The sequence below is a fragment of the Nyctibius grandis genome, chromosome 19 (genome assembly GCF_013368605.1).
Source record: "Nyctibius grandis isolate bNycGra1 chromosome 19, bNycGra1.pri, whole genome shotgun sequence".
Classification (NCBI taxonomy): Eukaryota; Metazoa; Chordata; class Aves; order Nyctibiiformes; family Nyctibiidae; genus Nyctibius; species Nyctibius grandis.
The window spans coordinates 9,015,921-9,033,506 of NC_090676.1; the positions used below are offsets into that span (position 1 = coordinate 9,015,921).

Consider the following 17,586-nt stretch of genomic DNA (forward strand, 5'->3'; position numbering starts at 1 on the left):
GTACTCAATTCTGAAAGCATCTGACAAGAGGAGGTTTCATGTTGTTGAAAGTTTGGGTAGATTTTGAAAATGAAAGATGTTCCCAATAGCTGGCTCCATTCTGCTCCTGAAATGACCGGCGGCCTCTTTACAGTCCTGTGGCCCAACATGGGGCTTCTGCAGGACAAAGAAAGCCTTGCAATGACTAAATGCTACTATGATTACATATCTCCGCCAAGAAACTGGCTTCCAGCTTGACAGAAATTCCTCACTGCAAAAACCGAAATGATGTACTTTAGTTATTTATTGCCAAGCCACCTCTCAGAGGATCATATCCCTCCGCTCACAAACCAGCGAGTACTCTTGAGCAGGCCACAAGTTAGTTACAGATTATGTCAAACAGTGAAGCACAAGCCTTTTTTTTTCTTAAAATCTTGCTACTCTGGGATGAGATCACCCCACTGTGAGTCATTAACCCACAGAGGCAGCTTGTAATATTCAATGAAAAGCAGAGCCTTACTCTCAAATCCCTACTGTACTGGCCAAGAGGCGTCAGGTGCTTTCAGACTGCTCATCGCCGTACTACACACGCCTCCAAGCATCTCAAGCACATATCTGCAGTGCGCTTTAATGTTTCCATTGAACACACTCAACATGGTCATTAGATGGGTTTCATGACTCATATCTAGACTAGAGTCAGACTTGAGCACCAAAACTCTCTTCTGGAGCCATCCCCAGCCACTCACCTCAGTTCTGACAAATTTAATTACCTAGATGCTCACCACTGCAGCACTCTGCCACAAAGTGCAAGTCCTCTCTGTAATTTTGCTTAAGCAGATTCAGAAGTACGTGTATATTAAAAGAAATATCACATCCACTTCTGCATAGTGGTAGGTCATGGCGCTGGACTTCCACCTGTAAATCCTGAGTAGTTCTGGAATTGGACAGCAGCAACTTTTCCTCCAGTCTTACCTGCTGGAGCAGAGGAGTCAGCAGCAAGATTGGCTGGAACACATTAGGCAGGTTCAGGCGCTAAAGAGATGGCACTACACAGATTAATCACATAGATACACAGTGGGAGAATGTCTCCAGTCTCCTTTATTTTCATTTATAGAAAAGTATGAATATAAATCAGCAGAATATAAAGAAAATATTTCAAATATTTTCCAGTCGAAAACACATGGCTAAAGCTAGCCTACCTGGTACAGCTGGGATGACTTCCTATCTGGAGCCCCAGAACTGCACTGCATTTTGGGGCAACTCGGAGATGCTCCTCGAAACCTGAAGTGCAAGGGCCCATTTATCCCTGGTACCTGCTATTCTCACAGATTTGAACAGGCTCATTTCTAAGCTTTGCCATTATCTCAGCAGCGCAAGATCAACCCTCTGTAAGACTGAGGATCAATATGAAATGATGAGACCAGGGAGGGTGAAAACAAAAGGAAAAGATATATAAGCACAAGCAGGAAGCATCCATGAAAAAGTGCCATTGCCATGAAAAGAAGGCACTTGAGTTAATTTATTTTGCATTGTTGATTTTTCATTGAGACTTTAGAAAAATAATAATTAAACATGGGTTCATATGGCCTTTTTTGTCCAATTTCTTATTTGGTGAATTCTCATTCCTCTCAAGAAAGGGGGAATTCGCAAGAAGTCATCAGGGTCAGACAGGCCTTTCTCAGGGATGGATGGGCAGAAAGAGACTGGCACTTCATAGCCAGCCTAATTTCTTTGGAAATCGAGGAGTACACACGGACAGAGGATTCAGGATTCCCCTGTGCAGACAGCAACCTCTTCAAATTAAGTGGCATAGCCTCTGGCACAGAGAAGTCATTGCTTTGGTTGTGGTTACTACTGCTGCTGCACGTTGGTGCCAGACAAGCCATCACAGCACTCGCTTGCTGGGACTGTCAGGAGAAGTTAGATGAACAAGAAGCTGTGAACAGAAGGACAGGAGCAAGTGTCCAGCTGGCGAATTCTCTTCCAGGTTCCCTTGCATTGAGGGTTCCCTACCGCCTGCCAGTGCAACAGCTGATTCCTGAAACACAAGCAGAAGAGGGAGAAAGTTCATGTGCTGCACCTCCACTGCAGGGCAGTCACTTGTACAATGAGGGCTTAAATCACCCACTAAATCCCATTTAGTTTGCTAACATCGATTTTCACTCCATGGACCCAATTCTGCCTTTCTACCGCTGTAAAAAAGAAGCAACCACAGTGACTCCCACAGGATTACAACAGTGTGACGTAAAGCCACAGTCAGGAACACTGGACTGGAAGAACCCAGAGCAGCAGATGCTGCAGACATTAAATCCAAAAGGATTCACAGAAACATTCCTTCAAGGTGCCCAGCATTGCATGCAACAACTCACAAAGCACACCAACATCCCCATAACTCCTGCACTGAAACTCTTGACAGGTTGCAAAGTGGGCAAGACACCTCTTTCTCCATTTTTCTGTGTAACACCATGCTCCCTCTCCGCAGGCAGAGCTCGATTGTCACCCATAGCCATCGAGATGCTGAATAAGTACCTGGTACACAATACACAGCACACGTCTGTGTCAGGTGCGGGGACAGGAGCATCTCTGGATAACCACGTAGGTGGTTATCTAAGCTTACCTAAGCTCTTCCGCCTTGCTCAGATGAACACAGCTTCTGGGTGGCAGCTGGCTGGAGGTACCAGCCCCACAAGTGCTGGAACAAGGTTACTCACAGGCCTCTTAAGTAGGGACAAAAAACCAACCAACACCTTATCTCCCAGGCAGTCCATCAATACATTGACCAGAACTGAACAGAGAAATATCCTATTAAGACAACCAAGCAGATCCACAGGCCATTTTTCACAACCAGTGGCTGCACAAACAATGCTGGCCTAATGGCCACAGAAACTGGAACTTTGCTATAGTACTGTGCCCCTTCCCAGATTTTAGCATTTAGTGGTTTAAGGGAATCCCTCACATCAGTGTGTTCCAGCCCTGACCTTTGGAGAAGCACAAATACCACAACTGGATCAACTCTTGCCCTGTGCAGAGTGCTGCCCACAGAACAGCTCAACAGACCCCTTCTGCTTGTTCTAGAAGTCCTGTGGAAACTGGAATTATTGCTCTAGCTCCACGAAGATAACCCTGCCCTTGGTTTAATGAGATGTCATGCTCCAGAGCAGGGTTTTATGCATCACACTTGGCTGGAAAAGGTATTTTTCTTTTGGCTTGGGGTCATTTCAAAATACCAGAATCTGCACAGGGAGGATTAAGATCCCAGATAAAGCAGGCTGCGCACAGAGCAGTCCCATACCCTTCAAAACTCTGGGCTGCAGCTTTACCTTTAACAGACTTTACTCCTTAAACACATAAGCTAAACTTGCTTATTCTCATCTTGCTGGTGGGGAAGGCAAATACTGACTTTGCTATAAATTAAGTCCATCCATCCTGTCTCTCCCTCCACCCCATGAACATGGGCATAAACTGCTGCAGTCTGGACATCTATATGCTACAACCACCACATCTTGTTCCAGATGATGAAGAGCAGTGATCCTCCTAGACACAGGCTGAGTAACAATTTCACAGATGTCAAGTCTGTGCTTTATTTGTAGATCTTTCAGAACACGATCCAAAATTAACAGATCAATTTCCTGGCCTGATGCTCTGCCTTGTTTATCTCATAACCTTCTAAAAGAAGAAGCCAATGCAAGCTAGATTGTCCTAGCTACCCTCACCTGATGGCCACAGATCTGGACATAAATCAAGGACTTTGGGAAACTTCCTGGGCTTGCATAACAGGGGTCAAAATGAACTAGCATCTTCTACAGAGTGGGAGACAGGTGGAAGGCACAGATAACAAGCATCTCTCTAACTTGAAGCATTTATAAGCCAGACTCCACTTAGATATAAGAAGATAATTAGGAAATACTCATCAAAATATACCAGCACTGCTGAGTTTATTTTAAACTCTGTTAGATGTTTTGCTTCCTGAGAGTCACTCTTGGAACAATATCTCGGGGAACTAAATGCTGGCACAAGCTGCCGAACTGACAGGGCCAGAAGCAAAGCGCAGGCACGGCGTGGGTGGGACAGCAGCAGCTGCTTCCCCGCACAGCCTCAGCCAGCGGCCCCAGAGACCCCGGCCAGCGCGCGATGGCACAGGTCAGCCAGCACAACCCCTGCTCGGAGGTTATCGCAAACTGTCCACATCTCCTGGCAGTTACACCGGCAAAAATTCAAAACGAGGGTGAACTGAGTACACAGCCAGAGACCTGTGAGCAGATCCAGGCAAACTCAACGCACGCTGCATCCTAAGCTCTGGCATCAGCTTTGGCCTCCCACCATCCATTGCCTTTTGTAGATAGGAGCTTTGTCCACTGCTCAGGCCAGCCCTGCCTGTCCTCCAAGCCTATGTTACTACCCTGGCAATGAACCCAAGTGAACACACACAGTACCTCAGCTTGGCACACACGTAGAGAGCTCACACCTGCCTAGAAAATGCCACAGACATGACTTCATTTGACATTGCAGGCAGTAACGCTGGAGGTGTAAAAGTTCACTGCATTAAAGTTGGCTTCCCTGCTGGCTCTCACATGCCTGTAATGAAATGGACCCACCAACTCATCTTACAGACCTCCAGCAAGACTCTGGGAACAATTTCTAGGCCCTACTCAATTGGGATGGATTTAAACCACCTGCTGAGACGTGGGCTGAGTCCTGACTTCAGTGAACCAGTCACGATTCACCCCAACTCCATTATCGCTACCCCTCTCCAGCCTTCAGCCTGCCAACACCTGATGATCAGATCATCATTCCTAAAGGACACAGTGCCATTTTCTTTGTGCTTCCATTCCACGTACAGTACTGCCCACCAGATCAGGTGAATGAAAATGCCCCCCTCTTTTTGCAGCCCAATCAGGAAATGAATCCCTGAATACATTTTTATTTCGCTTAATCTGATGTTCCAGTCTGGCTCCAGGGTTTTAGTACAATAACATTATTGTAAGTTTTTATAATCATTTACATGTTGAATGCAGGTAAGAGCTACTCCTGGCCACACCAGTTAAGATTTTTCTCTTCTTTATCTAAAAGCTTTTGGAACCTTTGTACATAACAAGCTGAGGCAGGGAAGGAAAAGACTGTAATGTTGAGTTCCTCTTATTAAAAGCCTGAGAAAAGTCCTGCCTAAAAAGTCCATTATTGGCAGTCTCGGTAGTGTAATACATTGTGTGCTTGAGGCCTAACAATCCTAGTTTAGAGTTTCTAACTCAAATGAACGTGCTTATTTCAACATTTATATAAGCTTTAAAAATACCCCTGCCCAGCACGGATGGGCAATGATTTTCTCAGGCAGGGCTGCTAATCAGTTTCAGAGGACGCCTTTAACAAACTAACAACGGGGTTAAGAGTATCAGGATGAAAGCAGTGCAGAAGCTGTGCCTCCAGTGACCACAGCAGAGGCTTGGGAGCCAGGACTCCTCTGTTGCTGGCCCTGCCACAGATGTGTTTCACAGCTTCAAGCCATTTCCTTCATCTTTGCTGGAGTCTGCCCAATTTGTACAACCTGGGTGGTCCCCATCAATCACCCTAAAGCTTCTTCAGCTTTCCAGGGAAAGGATGTTGAAAGTGCAAAGATTTAACAGTACTTCCATCCAACCTCAGGTGCCAACACATACCTCAAGTCCCTAAGCCAGCTGCCACTCGCCAGAAATATTCATAAAGGGTAACTTGTAGAAACAAAATCCCCAGTGCTTAAAAATTAGAAACAGATTTGGGATTATTTGACATCTGACAGGACTGTTAACCTTAGAAGAATGGCTGGAGTGCCTTAAAAAAAAACAACTCCACAACCGTGCCACTTAAAAGTCAGTGAGATTTAGCAGACTAAGTGCAGGTAATCCCACACTTCAGTCCTGGCTCTGCCACTGGTTTAATACGTGAGCTTCACCAGGTCACTTCACCTCTGCAAGAAACTCATGGTATGCAACAAAGACCAGTTAATATATGTAGAGTGCTCCAGAGAGCTGCATACAGCGCATTATGAAACTGGGACAAGCAGATCAAGGGAGAAGAATGAAAAATTCAACATGAAAACAAAAGCTAAAACTCTTACTTTTTGCTTCCACTGCCATCCCCATAACAATGTAGACTTCTGGAGTCTAAAGCTGGGTGCTGACACTCCACGCAGACGGTGTGGCCCTCCCTGAGATACTGCATCCAGTGAGTGTACGACTGGTGGCTGTGCAAGCAGCCCGGTGTGATGGCCACAAGCTGGAATTCAACACAGTACCTGCAACGAAAATAACCCAGTACATTAGCTCAATAACCAGATTAGAGCCCTCCACGGTACCGTAAGAGCCAGACTAAACTGGGTGACCACAGATCACTAATGAAGCAAAACAAAAAACAAACAAAACCCCCCCATACACACTCAAGGTCATAAAAACCAGAACATGTGGTACACCTGCATTTTGACACAATTAAATGGGAAATAAAACCACTCTGCTGGTGTTTTCAACTGACATACCAAAAAATATCAGGTATTACTGGCATCTGTTGTTACAAATAGAGACACAGGTTGGTCAAGCATTTGACTAAAGCCAAAAAAAACCCAACAGACAGGTTTTCTGATTCCAAGTCTGGGATCCATTTGCTAAACCACACTTTCTATACTCTCAGTTACTTATAATGGGTTTTGTAGAGCAACTTGCCACTGAAGCTAAGATTTGGTCTGTAAAGGTTTTATTTGTGATTATTTCCCTCCTAAGAGACAGAGTGAGGTTGTCATATCTCAGTGGGAGGACTACCAGATTGACACAGCACTTCTGCCCTGCTCAGACTTTTCTGAGTCTGAGAGGAAAGCCTGAAAGAACTGGCCTTGTTTGGAGGGGAAAATCAAGGAAGTTCTGTAATCGTCTACAAACACAGCAGAGAATTGGGTTCTAGTCTAGACTGGTTCTGTATCAGTCATCCCCATTTGGGGGATTTCCAAACACCTTCAAGTAGCACGCTGAACCACATGAGCAGTTTGCTTCCTTGTCTTATCTGAGGGAAAGAGCCAGGATATAAATACACGTGCAATAGAGCTGTGTTCACATTTTTGAATTTTACAGGGAGAAGGCTCAACTAATGAGGAGTCACCTTCAGATGCACTGCAGATACTGCCATCGCTGAGGGGAGAGCAGCACCCTGTTCTACTGAAATGCCACTCTTCTGCGGGGAAACGCCGATTCTGATCAGCAAAAAGCTGGGCCCAAAACTGTGACCAGAGAGACACTGAAGGTGGAGTATGACTGAGCCCCTGTGCTGAGGCTCCAACTTACCCTGCTCTTTCATTGCCATCAGCTGCAGCTCTTTTTTTCCTCGCTTTTCCAAACCCTCCTGTTGTTATTAATGCTGGGACTGTGTACATCAAAGAGAAAGAGTACATAGCATAAGTGGCAATACTGCACTAAGGCTGTTCACGTCTGTAAAACAGTAAAGATGGACCTTTAATATCATACGGTTTTATCTTCAGCAGGAGACAAAAACAATTCTAACTCTGTATTTTCACATTATCCATGACCATCAACCATTTCATTGAAAAGAGAATCTGTACCGTTGCCAGATTTTTGCCTGAGCAGAGTAAGCCTACTTATCAGGCACACCCAAAAGACAGAGAGGGGAGGCAATATTCACCGAATACCAACTCTCAACAGGTTTGAAGTCAGTTGTAGCCATCATCCAGACTGGACAGATTTTGACCCCAAAATACCAGCAAAAATGACAAGCAGTTCTAAAAATCAGTAAAGGTATGTCATGAAAAGTTGATTTGAACAAACTGAAATCAGGCTTTTTCTTCAGAAACCAGTTGGAGATCTCCTCTGCCTGCACACTGCTCCAGTACAGAAAAGTTACACCTTGCCTTTGATAGGTATTGTTCTTTCATGACTTTTTGCAGATGATTCATAAAATTTTTAAAAAAAAGATAAAAAACAAAAAAAGTGCTTAACACCCACTTACAGAAGTCTTAAACAGGCATAAATCTACCAACTCTATCAAAATTGGCAGAGATTTACACTTGTATAAGTGAGATCACAACAGGCCTATAATATTTCACTTTTGAAACACAGCAGATCACAACAAATGGCAGGCATTACTTTTAAATATTGTCCCAGGAAGGATATCACTAAGGCCCTGTGTGAAGAGCTCAGTTCTCAGTTACACCAGACAGGCCCAGAGCAAACATGCTGGTGTCTGAAAACAACTCTTTTCAAATACAGTAAAGAAAGATCAGCTCTGCTGACCCAAACAAGAGTCCTCCCCCCGATTACGCAGACACTTACACTTTCAGTGGACTTACTCAGGGACTGGTTGCACTCTGTTCCTTGCTGAGTCCAGTACTCCACGCAGCCAGCCCTCTCCTCCAGAGCAGGACATGCCTCTCCTCCGTTCCTGGGCTCCTGGATGACGTGCCTCCTCCGAACACGGTATGTTGTCTTGCAAGGCTCTGCACAGCCACTCCAGACACTCCACTGAGATACAACACAGGGGATAACTGGAGGAATAGTAACAAACAGGGGTGTGGAAGGTTACAGAAATTATGTCAGTGATGTGCATTCTCCAGAAAAGACACTTTTCGATGTAGCTCAGTACAACCTTCCTTATTTCACACCTGTCCCACAGTTGTCTTGGGCAGTTCCCAGTAGCTCTGCTCCCAGGAAATTACCTGCCCAGAAGCTCCAGCCATCCACTTGCAGGTCAGCCCAGACTCATATACTGTTTTTTTCCCCACATATTCTCAGTTGCCTACAGTCACTCTCCTTGCCTTTCTTTATCTTGTGACTGAGCTGGGCCAGTGTATGACAACACACCACACAGCACTTCTAAGGACATCAATCTTTAGTCATACAAGTGAATAGGTGTCTTACCAGGTTTCCTACCTTGCTGGTTCAGCCACTGGGTGCCTCACACACACAGTGACCAGCTAAAGGCCAGCACCTACCACCTTACATACACTAAGAGAAGGGCTGCACTTGCAAGCTACCTTCCACCAAAGTCCCTGCGAGTACTCAAGAGGCAAACTAGCCAAGAACAGAAATATTTGACCCACGACGCTGAGCCCAGGCACGAGGAATTCCTCAGTTCTGAGTCCAGCTCCACTACTAATCTATCGCTCAATTTAAAGATGTGGATGACCCCATTCAAATCCATTAATAGCCACTATGCTCAGCAAAGGCACCAAAAGCCTGAGTCCCACTGATTTCACTGGGACATAAGCTGCTAACTGCTGTTGTGAATCCCAGGTTTTCTGAGCAGCTCAAGCTTTATACTTCAATTTACTCTTGCGCTGAATACAGGTAACCCCTAATTACTGCATTAACCTCACTTGAAACTGCCCTGTCGTCAGAAACTTCAGGACGATCTTTCAAACACTACTGCTTTTCTTCTTTGTCTAAAATCACCACAAACAGCTTTTTAAACCTATTCAAAGATTAGGAATTAAGTCAATTCTCTAACTAATCGAGACATTTCATATATGCAGCAATGCACCACAAAAAAAACCCCTGTGCGTTGGTTTGTAGGCTACCCAACATTACCATCCTTTTGTGCATCTGATCTATTCGTAATACTCTGCTCTCTTCAGTCTTGTTTGGTGTCAGGTATTAATGTCTTTGCCTTAATATTTTGCTTTACAAGTCAGTTCGATAAAGTAGCTCTTTATGGTGGAAGAAAGAAAACTACTGAAAAAAAGCGAGGCTACGAAGGCAATAAAAGTCACAGTAGAACTGGGTCTCTTGCATCCAGCACAAACGATTCACAAGAAATAACGCAGAAATATCTCATCCTGCACAAAACCAGCTCTCTCGCCAGATCTCTGTAAGCAGGATGCTGTTATTCCTTCAGTGAGCCACAGGATGGCACCGGCCTGGGAGAGCGCAAGGGCTGCAGCTGGGACACCAGTACCGATGCGAAGGCGCCCAGCACAGAACGGGAGCGGTGACTGCCCTCTGCTATCCCCTCACGATGCCTCACACAGGCCTGCAAACACATTTTTCTTATTTCTCTTCTGTAATATGAAGAATTGACACGAGGCGTTCCTGTCTACCCCAGGTATCCCTGATGACTGCCAAGAGCAGGGGGATTCAGAGGCAGCGGTACTGGAGAACCCAACAGCCCAACCGTATTCAGACATCCAAGGCGCTGGGGCACCCAGCACCAACCAAGACGTCTCTCCCCTGGCAGCCCCAAGAGCAGGACAGCCAAGCTGCACCCTCCCTGCAGAGCGGGGTGCTCTGCCTCAGGGCAGAGGGGAGGCAGCCTTACGGGATCCCGGGAGCAGCACTTTTACGCTCGCTGCTCTCTGCTGCACGCAGGGGTTGTTGGTGTGCAGACCCGCCAGCCTGACCTCATTCACAGACACAGCTTGTTTAAACCACTTCGGAATGAACTAATTTCCCCACCCATTTTCCAGCTCTCTCTTGAAAGGAAAAAGGTAATTAAATAATGGGAATGTATGAATGTATGCCCATCTGCCTAAAGCAAAACTCCGCTACGGCACAGCTATGCAGGTTATAAAAAAAAAAGGCATTATACGAGCAGAGAGAAGACTCCTCGAGGATGCTGTTTGTGCGAAAGGAATATGAGATTGCATCACTCACTAAACTAACTTATCTCCTTAATTCGCATCCGCACTTTAGCAGAAGATGTTTATGGAGGGAGCGCTGCTGTGCTCCCCGGGAATGCAGCACTGCCCGGGGCCCGCGGCACTCAGCTGGCCGGGCAGTGTGGTGGAGGCTCTCGCCGGATCAACCGCTGAAGCTGCAGCCACACGCTGCAGCCGTCGATGCCTTTTGCAGGGATGTGCAGATTAACAGGAGCAGCAGATTTGATCCCATCCATAGTCATTCAATCCACAAGAGGGAAAGGGATCGGGGGATGCTGACTCAGTCAGGAAACGTCCCACTTCACATTTCTGTCCTGTACAATCACGCAGCATCCTGACGCGCCCTGCCAGCTGTCTGCCCCAGGGGGACCGAGAACCCCAACCCGGGGGGGGAGCGAAGTGCCTTTAGCACCCGTCCTTCGGCCACCGCATCCCTGCCTGCCCCCTCTCGCTTTCCCCACGAGCGGAGCAGAGCCCGGCGGCGCTTTTAAACGCAGCCCGAGCCCCGAGGGCAGGCAGGTGCCGGTCTGCCCGGGAGGCAGCGGGGACAGCCGGGGCCGGGAGCGGCCGCTGCCCCGCCGGCCACTCACCTGGGCAGGCCTCGGCGTAGTCGTGGCAGCAGTCGAGGGTGCGGGCGCACGCCTGGTCGCAGTAGCAGGGCCCGAGGGAGCCGTCGGGCCGCCAGCCGGTGCTGCGGCAGGCGGGGCGGCGGCCCGGGCAGCACAGCCCGCGGGCAGCGCAGCCGGCGGCGGCGCGGCGGGGCAGGGCGGGCAGCGCCAGCAGCGCCAGCACGGCGGCCCAGCCCGGCATGGCGGCGCGGAGCCTCCGCCGACCTTCACTCCCCGCAGCGCGGCCCGGTTGGCGGCTTAAAGGCGCCGGGAGCGGGCGCGGAGGGGGAAGGAGCCGGCCCGCCTCCCCCGCGCCCTGGCCCCGCCGCTGAAGGGGGGACGGCGGCGGGGCGGGCCGGGCGGAGCCCCGGAGCCGCCAGCCCGGCCGGCGGAGCGGGGACCGCTCGGTGGCACCGGCGCCGCCACCCCAGGCAGAGCCGCCTCCTCACCGCCGCACCCGGCGGGTGTGTCGGAGCGGCGCGGGGCTGCGGGCGCTCGGGGCTGCGGGCGCTCGGGGCTGCGGGCGCTCGGGGCTGCGGGCGCTCGGGGCTGCGGGCGCTCGGGGCTGCGGGCGCTCGGGGCTGCGCGGCGCGGACAGCCGTACCCAGCGCCCCGACACCGGTCTTAGGGCAGCAGTTACACAAATACCCTGTATTCTCCTGACGCTGCCGCAGTGTTTCTTTGCCTCAGCCTTCGTGGCATCTCACGATCCGCACGCATCCAACAGTTCCACTTCTGCAGACTTAAAAAACTAAACGGTATAATTTCTGCACTGACTGCTAGCACTTACCAGACATATTATCATAAAGATTATCACCAAAAACAAATGATAAAAAAGACCATTTTTTGCCAGACTTGACTCCAGCATAGCTCAGAAGCTATTAAAAACCTGAAAGTGTTTTGTTCCCACTACAGCAGCTTGTAACAAACACAATCCAGCTGGCCATACTCCTTCTCTACAGAATTACTCCGAATTTTCTGCTTACTTTCAAATACAAGAAGCTTAAAGTAATTAATGGGAGTGACTTTAATCATTTAGCTATTCAGTCAGAAGCTAAAGGCTTTACTGTAACTTTTTATCAAACAGACTTGCTCCAAAATATTGATCACAACAGATGTTATACCTTGCTGAATACTGAGCTGGGATTTATAAAACCCACCCACTGTTTTTTTGCAACTGATTTATTGTACTGTTATTTTTTGCAACTGTTATTGTACTAACAGTGGGTATGGGCAGAGTGTTCCCACTTCAGGGAAACTGCAGCAAAGATGTTTCTAGAAAAACAGAAAACAATATTAGAGGACAGGCTATCACCTTCATCATGTGCAACGCTGGAGGCATGGGAGCAGAAGAGAGCTGGCACCGCGCTAGCTGAGGCATAACGTGGTAAAATGTCCAAAAAGATAAGAAATACAAAGAAGCTAAAGTTCCTTTTATGTCAGTAGGAAAGGACAGATGTCTCCTTTTCTTGGCAGTGGTCATATATTGTCACCTTGGAAATTGCACGTGTAACAAATCCTGCAGTGGGCAAGAGGCAAAAAGAGAAGAAAGAGAAGAGCACTAGAAATAAGAGTCCATGGGGTGCTAATTCCTGCCACTGCCAATGAGTCACTCACTGTGTGACCACGGGTAAGTCATTTAATCAATGTATGTCTCATTCTTGATCTAGAACAGGAAGAACATTCAAAAGGAGATTGCATTACTCAGCTAATTAGTCAACACAAACCAGAGGCCTGTGCAGCTCTTGCGCAATTAACTGAGGGACAGTAACAGAGAACGCTTCCCAGTTGTTTGTTTCCAGCGCTGATGCTACCCCCTCCAAGTCTGCCTGCCAACAATTGCTGAGGTAGGAGGAACACCTTCACATCATTCTGAGACACAAAGAACTGACTGAATGAAAATCAGCTTTAGAAAGCAATGTGTCCACATAAAGACTGCAATTTTGACTGACCCTATGCTGTTAGGAAAATTGGATCTGGGTCCAGACATCTCAGTAGCGTTTATATTCGATTCACCCCCACCTAAAGTTCTTCAGAGCAAACTTTGATGCTCATCTCACATTCCCAGTCTGAAAGCAGAAGTTCTCCCTTGTTCCAGTTTGACATAGCCCTAGGAGCTTTTTTAGGCCTTTTTTTTTTTTTTTTTTCCTCCTGACAGGCTCTAAAGCTGGTAATGTTAAAGCAGCCAAGGAAAACATGGCCCAAGCCATGCTGGACCACATCAGCCCAGCAACAGATTTCTTGCAAGACAATTGCTGAGTATAAAAGTGGGACAGTTGGCCCTATGAGGAATACTGGAGCCAAGCAACTGTGCTTTACAGAAAGGAAATGTGGCTAGTCCATCCTACAAGGAGAGGTTCAGGAACAGAACAGCTTGCAGGGCTGTCCTTGGGAGTGGAGATTGTGTCTTCCAGCCTATGGGGAACATCAAAAGGCAGCTCACTACGGCAGGTGGAAATGCAGCTTTATCTGCTTGTTCAAACGCTGCTGCTTTCCCAGCCAGCCATGCAGGGCTCCTGCCCTCTCACTCATTTTCCTTTGCTTAATTAAGCTGCACTGTGCTGGAGCTGCCACTGACCCAGTTCCCAGAGGCCCTCCTGCTCCCTTCCTTAACTCTGAGGGGCAGGAGGATGTTGCAGATGGAAAGTCCCTTCCAAGGGACAAAGGGAAGCTTGCTCTCACTTTCACTCTGAATAGTTAATCAGTGTCAATGCCTGCACCACAGGCTGATCCACCCATCTGTGGAATGAGGAATGCTGCCCAATACCAGCCTTGTCTTGAACAACTTTATTTTGCCATAACTTTCCCCCCACCCAAAAAAAAAAAATATATAAAATATTTATGTAGCCTGGATAGGATTCACCAGATTTTTAAATAGGATTTACCCCATTCCCAAGTGTTTGCCCCTTTGCCTCTATCACCTGATAATTTACACGTACATTGCAAATGCGTTAGGATAGCAGCATTTTCTTTGTTCTGTGTTTGTACAGCCCCTTGCACTTTATGTCCCTTGCACAGGACTTGGATTCTTCTGCATTCCAGCAATAGGGAAACTAGCAAAGCTATCGGTATGCAGGACCAAAAAAAAAAATGGTTCTGGTTTAGAGTGTCTGATTTTGCTTTCCATTGTCACAGCCAAGTCTGTAAAAGCATCTAAGGAAAGTAGCCAACCAAGTGATCTGATTTCTTGGAGCTGATTTCTACAGATATGTGAAGGCCGCAGGAGAGCTGGCTGCTAGCTCATTCAAACCCTTCTCCAAGGCTATCACAAGGGACGCTCTGCTTGTTTGTTATATTTCATCAAGCAGCACCACCAGTTCACACAAGCTTTCCAGAACATGATGCAAATCAACAGAAATGGCAATAATAATTGTCCAAAGGAAGGCAAAGGTCAATATTTCCACCTACACTTCTGCTGCTGTGAATGGGTACCAACTTGAAAACCAATTTCTGCAGCAGAGTCTGTTCTGTGGTTTGCTGCCTGTTCTATCTCACACGCAGAGCTGAGAGCATGCAAGGGCACACTGTTCCAGGCTTTGCTGGTGAGAGTTTTAGCACACGTGGTCCTAAACAAGACTATGCCCTGCTGGGCATAGAGGAGCACAGGAGGAATTCCAGTTGCACACAGCAACTTTGTTCTCAGCTTTTAAATATCAGCAGGGAAGCAGAGAAACCCTCAGAAACTTTAATGTTTTCAAAGAAAAGCTGGGACAAACGATCACGATTCCTACAACTAACTAATCTGGATAGAAGCAGCAAAACTGCAAAACCAGGAAACCCAGCAAGAGGCTGAGACCTTTTGGGATAGTTGATAATCAGGGACTTTGCTCTAACTACAGACAGCACTTGTACAAATCAAAACTGAATGCCAACTCTCATCACCCCTCCGCTCTTTAGAAGCTGAGCTCCCAACTTGTAATTATGTAAAAACCTTCCACCCCTTTCTCCCTTATCCCATCATCTTGTTTCTGAGGATATCCTCCTTTATGACATGATGCTTCAGCATCCTCTAAACAGGCTGTTTCATTTTCAGCTGTATTTATATTCAAACACAAGCCCTACATTTCATCTTGCTCCTCTCAAGCTGCTCCACTGGCTGAAGCAGCAGCATTTGCTCTTATGCCCTGCCTGCCTGAACTAGAGACAAAGCGCAGCAGAGGAAAGGAACACCAACATGAATCCAAGGAGAGACTGAAGTACCCCACGCTATTCTTAACTAACTCTCCCTTTCAAAAATGTCCATTCTGCTTGTGCCTGACTGATCAGGCAGAATGGGGGCAAGTTGGCCTCATGCCAAGGCCAAAGCAACTGCTGTGGTTCTGTGTTCACAGCACTTACCTGATTCTGTAGTTTGCTGAATGTTCTCCCCGTCCCAGATCCTTCCCTCTGTGTGGCAGACAGTAAAAAAAGCCTCCAGCTCAGGAAAAGCAGGGAACATGTGCAAGAAACACCTGGCTGTCTCCGAGGGTTTACTCTGCCTGGCTAGTCCATTGAAGCCATTCACCTGAGGTTTTACTGTTTGTTTCATTCAAGTGTTTAACTCCCTTCCCCATGTCCTAGCAGTAGGATATCTTTGAAGCATCTCAGCCCTTCATCCCATCCTAGGCCCCGAGGATGCTGCTGTCCCAGTCCTGCCAGCCCCAGCTCACAGCAAACGAGCTCAGTGCACACAGCTCTTTCCTAAGACAAGTCAAAGACATCCTTTGCACAAGCTAGTGTCCTCTTACTCATTCTCAGAGCTGGTCTAACCAGAGCAGAGGGCAGAAACTGAGATTTGAGCTCAGATTGCTGCTGATAAAAAGCTGAGTATTTATTCATCCACTAGAAAAGCTGCATTGGGTCAAAACAAAGACCTGTCATCTCCCCCAGTATCTGTCTTCAATAGTGGCTAATAGCCGATACCCAGGAGGGAACAGAAGATAGGTTGAATGTATAGTAGTATTTCCCCAGAATGCTCTCACGCTTCTGGTAACTTCACCTCCAAGTTTTCCTACTAGGTGGTGCCTATGTCTCAGCCCATGCCTTATACGAATTCCCTCCCGTCTCACCTTGAGCCCATGTAAACTTTCAGCACCCACAGTCTCTCATGGCAGAATGCCACACTATACGGGGAACAAAGTTGTTTTGAACATACCATTAGCTAATTTAATTTGAGTCCTTAGTTCTTGTATTGGAAGAGGCAGGGAACAATCAATTCTCATTTACTTTCTCAAGGCCGCTTGGGATTTTATAGACCTCCATTGAATTGTCCCTTCATCATCTCTCCTGCAGGCTGAAGAGCCACCCTGCCAGAAGGGGCTGCCTGGCCGGCTGTTTGAGTTGGGGAGAGGTGCCACTGTCCCAGGCTCTGCCACAGCAGCTCGTCCATTGTGATCTCTCTGCCACAGCTGTGTTTCTAACATCCAGTTCCTCACCTGCTCACCTCACAGGTCCTGCCTCACTTGAGTCCTTTAGGTTAGCTAACCTTTGACAACACAAGAAATCGCTGCTGTGGCTGTGGTCTTGCCTCCCCATGCCCCCCACTCACAGTATGAATTAATGCACTTAAGGCCAAGATGAAAACAAATTCACACAGGCAGATAACAAGCTCTTAGTGCTGAGAAAAAGAGGAGTCTCATGTGTGAAAATATCCTAATGCAAGAATTAAGTTTTTTTCTTTCTTTCAACAAACTCAAAATAATAATAGTAAGAACTAGAGGAGCTGACTGATTTACTTTCACACCTGCTCCTGCTTTCTTAAAATGCCTGTCTGCCTGCTCACCCGAGGCACCCTGTGCAGAAAGCCATAATTAAAAAAGTGTTGGGGGGTCAGGAAAGGGAGGAAGACTAAGCATTGAGTCTTAAAGGCTTATTTGTGAAAAGATTCAGGCAGAATTTTCTTTTATAAAGACCAGTAGGCAAAGAACACATCTGCAGGGATCCTAACTCCGCTCTACTTGGAGGAGTTTCAAACTCTGCACAACGATTCTCTCCTTCGTGATCTTAGGATAGAAGACCTTTAAACATCATTCCCCTTCTGTACACATCTGCTAGTTTTTAGCACACAGAGACATGGGAGGAGAGTTGACACCAAGCAAGATTTAGAGATTTTCCTGAAGAAAATCTGAAGAAAAATCAGATTACAAGCCCACGTATTTGAGATTCTTCAGTCTTTTTCCAAAGTAGAGAAGAATGTCAAACCAAATAGTCCTAAACTCCACCCGCAAAGAAAGCCCACCCAGGAACAGTCTTATGCTCTGACAAAGGGATGGGATCTCGTTAGAACTGAAGGGAGTTTTGGCCAGTACACCTGAACTGTGCTATTGACCCAGGGACCAAAAAGCATCTCATCCAGAAAAAAAAAATCCCTTCTTGTTAGACCTAGACTTCCTGCAT

General features: G+C 47.2%; 1 protein-coding gene across 2 annotated transcripts in view; it reads right to left on the bottom strand.

The window, feature by feature from the left end:
- Nucleotides 1–1,042: 1,042 nt before the first annotated feature.
- Nucleotides 1,043–17,586, bottom strand: part of LOC137672145 (somatomedin-B and thrombospondin type-1 domain-containing protein-like) — a 32,056-nt gene continuing 15,512 nt past the window's right edge. Inside the window, exons 1-5 of one of the 2 annotated variants that reach the window (XM_068416173.1) lie at nt 11,194–11,413; nt 8,300–8,494; nt 7,281–7,359; nt 6,071–6,247; nt 1,043–2,017 (exon numbers count right to left, since the gene is read on the bottom strand). In XM_068416173.1, coding sequence (XP_068272274.1) covers nt 1,900–2,017; nt 6,071–6,247; nt 7,281–7,359; nt 8,300–8,494; nt 11,194–11,413 — 789 coding nt within the window. In that variant the 3' untranslated portion in view covers nt 1,043–1,899. Of the gene's footprint in view, nt 2,018–6,070; nt 6,248–7,280; nt 7,360–8,299; nt 8,495–11,193; nt 11,414–17,586 lie in introns of those variants that run through there. The other variant, XM_068416174.1, reaches the window with a different exon arrangement.